Here is an 11080-nt window from a genome sequence, read left to right on the forward strand (position 1 = left end):
CTCATCACTGAACTCGGCTACAACCGTGGCACTCGGAGTGTTTTCTAGGAAAATCAATGGCGTAGTTTCAATCCAGTGTTATTAAAGCTACTTGAATATGCACAGACGTCCAGCGCTTCCTCCAATTACGACAAGCGGAGTCAACTTCCCACAACAGAAGGGTATTTTTGAAAGTAAAACACTGGCTTTGTCACGACCACATCAGTGTCAGGTAAAGCCACACCGCGGCAGACGTATATTAATAAACGCCACGGCGGCCCAGCCCTCAAACCAGACTCAACACCGGCTAGCGGCTCATGTATGGCCTCTTTCACTCCGCACACGCGAAACGTAACAAAGCGTGCAAACGCCTGTCCACAGCTGTGACGTCTCACATGTGGCGCCTTGTTGATACAAGGAGGAACACAAGCGGAAAATTGGAGCTGGCGTTGGTGGGGCCAGACTTCTGACTTCCTGATAGGAACGTGCTGCATGCTGACCTGTATTTTTAACACGTATATATTTATCTGCGAGTACGAGACGGTGCGATGGGTCTCCTCACAAAAGCGAAACATGTCAAAGTAAAGTGACATCTCCTTCCAGCCTGATGTCACTGTCAAAGCGAGACAGCTTCGTTTTCAAGCCGTGACTCAGAGGGGAAAAGAGCGGCTCGACTTTAATCCCCAGGAACTAAAGGAAATCGGTATGAACCACACTGTAAATGCTTAAAAATCAGGAACCGCTGAGAAACTAGACTGACTCACTTAAAAACTGAGCTGTCACTCCAATGGCGCAGACTCCCCGGAGCAAAGCTTGTTTAAACTTCTACCGAAATTATCTCACAAATAGATCTTTTGTTTTTTTTAAAAGTACTCGTAAATCTAAAAAGTGCAAAGCATCCTCGCCACTTCTGACCCTCCGGATCGGGGAAGTCAGTCAAGCACAAAGCAGAAAGCGGCTCTGCACATTCACAATGCCACAGAAAAAAGCTTTTCTAGATTAGTTTTAGATGTGAATCAGGGACACTGAATTAATTAGTGTCAGTTCCCAGTGCATGCAACAGAACAGAGACACTCTGCCTGGAAAATTAAGTTACATTTCAGGTTATCTACACGTTTCTGTGATATAAAAAGCAGCAACAAACTATAGAGAGGAGAAAGCCGTATTTCTAATTATGATATTGTGTTGCGGTGAAGCATTCCCCTCTTTAAACATCTATTATTGGTGCTGGACCTCTGCCTTCCCGAGATCACCACAAAGCGTGCCTGGCTAAACTGAACTTAAAAGCATCTCACTGCACAATGGAGGAAAATCGTAATCACTTCAGAGGAGCCAGCACTGTCACAGGAAAATGTGTGGAATTTAAAACTGCAAGGACGGAGACTTCGGAGTTAAACTCTGAATTCCTAAAGGGGCAGTAAACAACAACAACAATGGATCCACCTGAGGGTCAATACTTGCATGTGTCAGGGTTCAAGAAGCTCATACTTGTGACGTGCTTTAGAGGAAGCAGAAATTACAAATGCATGATTTATTCTGCGAGTATCAGATAGGGGGAAGACTAGGAGAGTTAAAACCACTATGGCTTAATACCTCATTCCCAAACTTATCAGATGCAATGGCATTTAAAGCTCCAATTGAGTCATGTGGTCACTTTCTACCCTTCTTGGTGGATATCAAAACAAATATAAAGCTTGCTCTATGTCTGTTGTTCTTATAGAAAAGTTTGATTTCCATATTAATTTGGTGTTAAAGGGTTCAGCATCAGAAATACTCGCCGATCCTGCTGGAACTAAGGATATCTTATTGATGAGTATCCATCCGAGTCCATGCAGCTTTAATGAACAGAAGATCAATTCTTCTGTATCACTAAAAAAAAAAAAGCTGACAAGGGAAGTTACACAACGCTAACGCGCAACATCCTGTTTTCAGTTGCCAGGTGTTGGCAATATTGTACTAATTTAGGCTGGAAAATCCCACCAGGAAAACTGTGACGTGCTCAATGTGCAAGGTTGCGATTTCCAGACGTGGCACGAATACTGCTAAAAAAAAACCAGAGAGCAACCGTATCAAACATTTAGGGAGCCATTCTGTGAAAAAAAGGAAAAAAAAGCAGGAGTTTATCAAGTGGAAAGGAAAGATGGATGGATGAACAACAGAGGCAAAGCCCTGGGGTGTACTTTTTGGAAATGAGAGAAATTCCCACCGAAGAAAGCCAGAAACCAGAGAAATGATGGACACAACTTTAGAAACCATTGTCCCGGGTCACCAGTGCCCGTCAGTTGTTGAAAATGTTGAATATTGGGGGCTACAGTGCAGAAATACACCTCTGGATCCGGTTTCTTCGAAGAGAAAAACCAACAAAGCTACTACAAATGAAAGCAGGATAACTAAATAACTTAAATCAAGACAATAGTGTCCTGATATGCAAGAAAATATTTTAGGGTGGTGTTGCGTTCAAGTCAGCTCAAAAAAAGTGCATTAAAATAGTTTTATAAAACACATTTGGGCCCATAATGAGCCCAAATGCCTTGATTTAAAGATTTGCATGTCAAAGTTTAATACCATATTTACTTAATTATGCACTTTTTAAATATTCGTACCCAAAACAATACAAAATAAAGTTACACTGGTATCGGATCAGTACTCTGTATCGAAAGGGTCACCAGGGCCCGTTAGTCATGTTGAATATTGGGGGCTACAGTGCAGAAATACACCTCTGGAACCGGTTTCTTGAACCAGCGGTTCACAACAGCTGGATCATCGGGTATGCCACAGAAAATCATCTTATTTCACTTAATACAAAGAGAAAAAGAAAACAAAGCTACTACAAATGAAAGCATATCCCTAAGCTAAAAAGTAGCAGGATGACTAAATAACTTAAAACAAGACAATAGTGTCCTGATACGGAACAAAAAAATTATTTTAGGGTGGCGTAGCGTTCAAGTCAGTTAAAGAAGTGCATGAAAATAGTTTTGCAAAACACATTTGGACCCATAATGAACCCAAATGCCTTATTTTAAATATTTGCATTTCTAAGTTTAATACTATATTTACTTAATTATGCATTTGTACCAAAAACAATACGAAATAAAAGTACACTGGTATCGGATCAGTACTCGGTATCGAAAGGGTCACCAGTGCCCGTCATTCGTTGAAAATGTTGAATATTGGGGCGCTACAGTGCAGAAATACACCTCTGGGACCGGTTTCTTGAAACTAGTGGTTCACAACAGCTGGATCATCAGGTGTGAAAATAGTATCCTGATATACAACAAAAGGTGGTGTTGCGTTCAAGTCAGCTAAAGAAGTGGATGAAAATAGTTTTACAAAACACATTTGGACCCATAATGAGGCCAAATGCCTTATTTTAAAGTTTTGCATGTCAAAGTTTAATACTGTATTTACTTAATTATGCATTTATTTTAATTTGTACCAAAAACAATACAAAATAAAGTTACAATTCTATCGGAAAGATGGACAAAACTGTAGAAACCATTGTGCCGGGTCACCGGTGCCCGTTAAGTTGTTTAAAATGTTGAATATTGGGGGCTACAGTGCAGAAATACACTTCTGGAACCGGTTTCTTGAAACTAGTGGTTCACAACAGCTGGATCATCAGGTGTACCACAGAAAATGATCAATTTCACTTAATTCATTGTAGTAGGTTTGTTTTTTCCCCTTTTGTATTAATATTCATAACCTTAATGAGTAGCAGGATAACTAAATAACTTAAATTAAGACAATAGTGTCCTGATATGCAACAGAAAGAAATGTTTGGGTCATGTTGCGTTTTGTACCAAAAAAACAACAGATTTCACGATGTAATTGAGTATTGGGGACTACAGTGCAGAAATACACCTCTGGAACCAGTTTCTTGAAACTAGTGGTTCACAACAACTGGATCATCATAAAAGTTATCAACTTTCACTTAATACAAAGAGAGAAAAAAAAAACAAAGCTACTACAAATTAATTAATATTCCTAAACTAAAAGGGAGTAGCAGGATGACTAAATAACTTAAATTAAGAGAATAGTGTCCTGATATGCAACAGAAAAGAATTTTTGGGTCATGTTGCGTTTTGTACCAAAAACAACAGATTTCACCATGTAATTGAATATTGGGGACTACAGTGCAGAAATACACCTCTGGAACCAGTTTCTTGAAACTAGTGGTTCACAACAACTGGATCATCATAAAAGTGATCAACTTTCACTTAATACAAAGAGAAAAAAAAAACAAAGCTACTACAAATTAATTAATATTCCTAAACTAAAAGAGAGTAGCAGGATGACTAAATAACTTAAATTAAGACAATAGTGTCCTGATATGCAAGAAAAAAAAATATTTTAGGCTGGTGTTGGATTCAAGTCAGGTAAAAAGTGCATGGAAATAGTTTTACAAAACACATTTGGACCCATAATGAGCCCAAATGGTACCAGAACATCTTTAAAAACGAATGTATCCACTGAATTTACATTTTGTAGTGAATTATGGACCCACTTGTCCCCCCTCCACCTCCCCCAACACCAACAATGCGTTTCAGCTTCCCACTCTCACGCTGTAAAAGTTGTATAAAGTGTATTTTTTGCGGGATTGTGTTGAATAAAGCTCGTTATGTGACAGATTCGTGGGCAGGAGTTATCGTGGACGGCGGCCCAGACAATAACACGCGTGGACGCTGCGCTGCAGCGCCATAGTTGTGTCACACTTTCACTGGAGTTGGAGCCGCGTTACACCGACGCAGAGCCTACGTAGCCTACGGCGTACGGTACGCGGCGACGCACAACGTACGGTGTGCGTCGCCGCGTACCCTACGCCGTAGGGTACGCCGTAACCCTACGGCGTAGGTCTCTGCGTCGATTTAACGCGGAACCATAATTCAGGCTTTAACCGCCTCAAAACACTACAAAACATGTAAAAAGTTGTACTTTTACACACTTTCCCCCGGCGTGGTCGGCAACCCACCTGTCTCCACGGGGGTCTTCATCTCCGCGGACGTCGTCGACGAGCTTTAGCCGCGTTAGCTCCCCCCAACTCCCGCCCCCGGTCTGTGCCGATCGGTGCCGATCTGGGGCTCGAACTTAGGCTGGTTTTTATTTAAAAATAAATAAATAAAAGCTTAAATAAAACCGATCAAAGCGTTAAAAATGAGGGGAACTTCAAGCTCCGGGGAGGATCTGGTTTCAAAGTGGTTGTGAAAAGTTTCCCCCGACGCTCTTTCTGGCGGAATGCGAGGAGTTTAAATGTTCGTCCCGTTTGTTGCAGCCACCACGTCGGCCGGCGGAGCCCTCCTCCTGCTCCTCATCATCACCTTCATCCTCCTCCTCCTGCTGCAGCGGGACTTCAGGAAACAGTGAAAAAGTAGCGACGGCAGCTCGCTCTCTCTCTCTTTTTCCACTCACACAGTCACTTCGTGTTCTCTCCCTCCTCCTCTTCTCTTCTCTTCTCCCCCCACTTCTCTCTTCATCAACCGGGGTGTCGTGTTACGCCCTCCTCCCGCCACGCGGGGCCGCCCACGCCGCCCCGCGGAGGGAGGGACGGAGCCACGAACCGAACGCCCCCTTCTTACCAAAGATCGTCTATTCATTCAGAAGCGTGGATTGTATAAAACTGTGACGTCACCCACTGTTTTTTTTTTTTAGTTAATTAATTTTTTTCAGAATACTGCCTTTTATGAGGATAGTTGGATAGTTGAGGATAGTTATCTTCATGAACTGGAAATACAAGGCAAGGCAAGTTTATTTGTATAATACAGGGGTCGGCAACCTCTAGAGCCGCATGCGGCTCTTTAGCGCTGCCCTAGTGGCTCCCTGGAGCTTTTTTAAAGTTTGACCTTTTTTTTCCTTTATTTCTTCTTTCTTTCTCTTTTTTTTCTTCTTTTTTTTCTTCTTTTCCTCTTTTTTCTTCCTTTTTCCTTTCCTTTTTAATCTCGACATTTTGACTTTTTTCTCGACATTTCGACTTTTTTCTCGACATTTCGACTTTTTTCTCGAAATTTTGACTATTTCCTCAACATTTCGACTTTTTTCTCAACATTTCGAGTTTTTTCTCAACATTTCGAGTTTTTTCTCGAAATCTTGACTATTTCCTCAACATTTCGACTTTTTTCTCGACATTTCGACTTTTTTCTCAAAATTTTGACTATTTCCTCAACATTTCGACTTTTTTCTCAACATTTCGACTTTTTTCTCGAAATTTTGACTATTTCCTCAACATTTCGACTTTTTTCTCGACATTTCGACTTTTTTCTCAAAATTTTGACTTTTTTCTCGACATTTCAACTTTTTTCTCGACATTTCGACCTATGTCAACATTTCAACTTTTTTCTCGACATTTCGACTTTTTTCTCGAAATTTTGACTATTTCCTCAACATTTCGACTTTTTTCTCGACATTTCAACTTTTTTCTCGAAATTTTGACTATTTTCTCAACATTTCAACTTTTTTCTCAACATTTCGACTTTTTTCTCAAAATTTTTACTATTTCCTCAACATTTCGACTTTTTTCTCGACATTTCGAATTTTTTCTCGAAATTTTGACTATTTCCTTGACATTTCAACTTTTTTCTCGACATTTCGACTTTTGTCAAAATTTCTATTTTTTTCTCGACATTTCGACTTTTTTCTCGAAATTTTGACTATTTCCTCAACATTTCGACTTTTTTCTCGACATTTCGACTTTTTTCTCGAAATTTTGACTATTTTCTCAACATTTCAACTTTTTTCTCAACATTTCAACTTTTTTCTCGACATTTCGACTTTTTCTCAACATTTCGACTTTTTTCTCAACATTTCGCCTTTCACCATTTGCCTTCATTCTAAGGCTTATACAAGACTTTTCACTTTTTGCGGCTCCAGACATATTTGTTTTTGGTGTTTTTGGTCCAATACGGCTCTTTCAACATTTTGGGTTGCCTAGTAGGCTCTGTGTTGGTGTAACACGGAACCATAAATCAGCCTTTACCCCCTACACCGCCCCGCGGAGGGGGGGGGCGGAGCCACGAACCGAATGCCCCCTTCTTACCAAAGATCGTCTATTCATTCAGAAGCGTGGATTGTATAAAACTGTGACGTCACGTCACCCACATTAATTAGGACCCGAGCACTTACAGTGCGAAGGCCCTAATGTATCTGTAGGAGTTCTCGTTATTTTTCTCGTTTTATATTTGTTTTTCTTACGACGAAATGAGGGCCTTTTTGCCCCCCTAAACGTGCCCCAAAAATCACCAAATCTTGCACGCAAGCCAGGCCTGGCAAAAAAAATGGTTTGTATTAATGGGCGTGGCCTAATGGCCCAACAGCGCCCCCTAGAAAACTTTGTGCCTCAAGCCCCACAATACAGTTTGACATACATGCACGAAAATCAGTACACACCTGTATCATGTCGCAACTTAAAGAAAAGTCTCTTGGCGCCATGGCCGAAATCGAACAGGAAGTCGGCCATTTTGAATTAATCACGTAATTTGGCGCAATTTATGCCATTTCTTCGGCCGCTTCTTCGCCCGAACTGTAACGTGCACCCAGGTGTGTTATACATCAAAATGTGCGTCTCCATCCTGCGACGATGCGCATTACTTTTCTCAGTCACAAGTATTACTGTTGCAACGCTAGAGGCCAAAAAGCGAGCCCCCCCTTCATCTGATTGGTCCATATTTGGTAGTCCCTACTTTCTGCCATAACTTTTGTATGGTTTGACATAGTCATGTTGGTGTCATCGGACTTAGTTTTGAGTCCTTGACCTTTATTGGTGAAAATTGCACGCGCAAGGGCCCGTTCATCACTGCTTTCAGCTTTAATTTTGTAATTTTTTTTTCAGAAGACTGCCCTTTTTGAGGATAGTTGGATAGTTACTATCTTCATGAACTGGAAATACAAGAAAAAAATAAACATACCACAATGGGAAAACTTACTCATCTGGTCGCCACTCATCAACTTTCTACACACCTGATTTGTCAACTGTCTTCATTTTTATTATTTATTTATTTTGAATTTCCATTTCTGTTTTGCCTGAGAACCAATCCCCCTCTCTCCATTGATGTTCTACTGCAAAAAAAACACTTTAAACCACAGCACTTTTACTGTTTTTATATCCCTACAGTCTTTCTATGTTTTTTATGTAATTTATTTATTTTTCGTCTGTCCTGTTTTTGCAGCTGTGACAAATTAATTTCCCCTCGGGGATGAATAAAAGTCTACCTTAACCTACCTCTATCTGAATTTCCATTTGACCTTTTTTTTTTTATTTCTTTTTTTTGAGAACCCAAAAAATCAATAAAACAATAAATCAATTCAATAAAAAAAGAAGACTGCCTTTTAAGCTTTTTTTCTCCATGGTCTGTACATTTATTTTTGTTTAATGAATTTTTTGTATTGGAAGTAGTTTCACAAGATACAACAGTAGTACAGCAATATAACAAGGAATACTTCCATCCTTCCATTTTTCCCATCTTTTTATATCCCTCCCACATTCCCATCCCCACCCCAGCACTCACAACAGACCCGTAGACAATAAAAACAACCAAATATAAAGAAAAAGAGAAAAAATACATAGATAAGAAGAAGAAAAAGGAAATTTCAATATTCCAGTTGATTTGTAATGAATCCAGAATATATGACATTTTTGTTTTTGTAATTGCATTACAGAAAATCACAACTGCCAACTCAGAGGAGGAGGAAAGCAACCAAATTCTGCAGTGTCTGTACAGCCGCCCGGATGAGCCATCCAGTGTGATGTGGATCTACGAGCCGTTCAGATTCTGCTCCCGTCGTTACGTAAAGAAAATGCGATTTACATCGGTTGGCCTCCGATGCGTGAAACCACTCCCACAACTAACTCTGGCTGGAACAACAACTAACTCCGCCGGCCGGAGCTTCCGCCATTTTTTCGTAGCGGTGTATTGTGTCATTCAGGCAGCCAATCAGCACAGTGCCTCATTATCATAGCCCCGCCCACTCAGAATCCCTCATTGATAATGCGGTTAGAGACTGGGAGGATAAAGACATGGCTCAGAGGCTGAATTTCAAATTTATTTAGCAAAAACAATCGAGAGCTTGATTTTAAGACATTCAAGGCCTGTTTAAAATAGGTATTAGATGCCATAATAGGTCCCCTTTAAATCCAGCTTTATCCATCTCTCCCACTTTCTCAGACCTTAGTCCTGTTTCAATCTCTTTTTTACATATCTTTAATTACATTTTTTTTAAATAAATGAACAATGAACAATTACATTTTTTTTATATAATATAATATATTTTTTCCCCTTATATATTAATATTATATATGTTTTCCTCTGAAATGGGGGCATCCACCTCTAATAGACGATCTTCGCGGTCGCTGCCTCCAGCTCCGTCGCCGCGTCGCTCTTGGCGCATCATGGCGTTGCCATGGAGACCAGGAGCGCCGCGGGTGACCGAGGCCGCGTGTTTACCTGTAAACTGCGGCAGCCAGGCCGCCGCCGTCCATCAGGCAGGAGCGGCCACGCAACAGGTGTCGCATGAAACGAGCCTCGCATTTACATAGATCGTAATTATAAGGAGACGTCGCCTGGAACACACGCATCCTTCTCTTCCCCTCTGGCAGTTGCATCCACTCCTCCAAAGAAGAAAGAAAAAGGAGTGATTACAGAAGCGAGGGAGCCGGTTGAAGGAGGTCAAGCTTCATCTTTCCTCACCTCTATTCTTCCTTTCACGTCATCCTCCTTTACTTTGAATGGCAGTGTGTGGGAGATAAATGGTGGCCAGTGTGATGTAACTACAATAATACAACAGAAAACATCTCATTGCTGCTTTCACTCCTCCTCCTCCTCCTCCTCCTCCTCCTCCTCCTCCTCCTCCTCCTCTCCTTCAAGCCTCCTCTTCTTCCTCACTTCAGCAGCTTTCTCCTCCTCGATGTATAGAGTTTCTCCATCATCTACGTATGACTAGAGGGTAAAAGTAAACTTTTTCTTAATGGAAATTCAGCCCACATCATGAGAAGTATCGTAATATTCAGCCATCGTTGGATGATGTGTGTCTTGAGAGGGAAAATGTTCATTTATTTCATTTATTTTGGCTAAAATACACATTAAAGCATATCTAAGTAAGAAAGAAAGCAGGCTATTTAAATTAGTTTTTACAAATCAGGACACACCAACATATTAAAGTGAGTAAAACCTGAGCATCATGTCAGTTATTTGTTTTAAGCCAAAATGCAGAGGGAGTGTCAAAAATAAATATAAACTTGCATTCCTACCAATGGAAAAATAATGTTTTATTTTAAAATTTTATTTTGACTTAATATTGATTAAAAAGCAAAATAGAAGTGCTGATTGATCATCAGCAAGGGTGAGCACCTCTGTGAAAGGAAACGTCAGTTTGCTGGTTTAACTGGAGCATATGGTTTCATGTAAACACAACGCCAAGAGGGAAAGACATCAGCAAGAGGTTATCTGTGGAAAACAGACAAAGCAGGTCTTTCTCAGCGGTGCGACGCTCAGAGAAATGGTGAGAAAACAAACCCAAGAGGTACATCTCAGACTTTACAGGTCTAATTTTGATTTAATTTTAGTGATTTGTAACTTCAAATGATGTGTCGAAGTTAAAAGCATTGTTGCTTTGATTTACGTTAGAACTAATTAACACATCCTTGTTGAGTTTTTTGAATGTTAAATAAGCCAAATGAGACTGTGGCAGGGTGCAGGATTGGGGCAGGGTCTGCAGGGGAGAGAGGGAGTGCGGAGGAGTGTCGCACAGGTGACGCGGCTGGAACAGCTGATGGTACACAGGTGGGTCTAATCGCTCTCTGTGTATTTCAGTAGGTGTGCGGGCCCTGGAGACAGAGGAGGACCTAAGCAGAGCAGAGCGCGAGCGAAGCCCTGCTGGAAGTGCTGGTGCACGTATTGCCTCCCAAAAGGAGAATTAATTAAGAACGTGAATAAAAACGTTTCTGCACACATCCCTGTATCCGCTGTCCTGTCTGTGACCCCCGTAGCAGCGAGGCTTGCTACAGAGACATTTAGCTCTGCTTTGTTTGGATTTAGTTAATGGAATCAAATAAATACCTGAAATAAGTGTAAAAGTCACTTTTTTTGACTCCATCAACAGGTGACAGTTCAGGATT

The 11080-nt window shown here is 40.8% G+C and overlaps 1 protein-coding gene across 2 annotated transcripts in view; it reads right to left on the minus strand.

Moving 5' to 3' along the window:
• erf (Ets2 repressor factor) overlaps positions 1 to 5410 on the minus strand; it is a 50761-nt gene extending 45351 nt beyond the window's left edge. For both annotated transcript variants that reach the window (XM_061741371.1, XM_061741370.1), the window contains exon 1: positions 4949 to 5410. In XM_061741371.1, the coding sequence (XP_061597355.1) occupies positions 4949 to 4970 (22 nt within the window). In that variant the 5' untranslated portion in view covers positions 4971 to 5410. The remainder of the gene's footprint in view (positions 1 to 4948) is intronic.
• Between the last annotated feature and the right edge of the window lie 5670 nt (positions 5411 to 11080).

This window comes from Cololabis saira, chromosome 15, assembly GCF_033807715.1.
Source record: "Cololabis saira isolate AMF1-May2022 chromosome 15, fColSai1.1, whole genome shotgun sequence".
Taxonomy (NCBI): domain Eukaryota; kingdom Metazoa; phylum Chordata; class Actinopteri; order Beloniformes; family Belonidae; genus Cololabis; species Cololabis saira.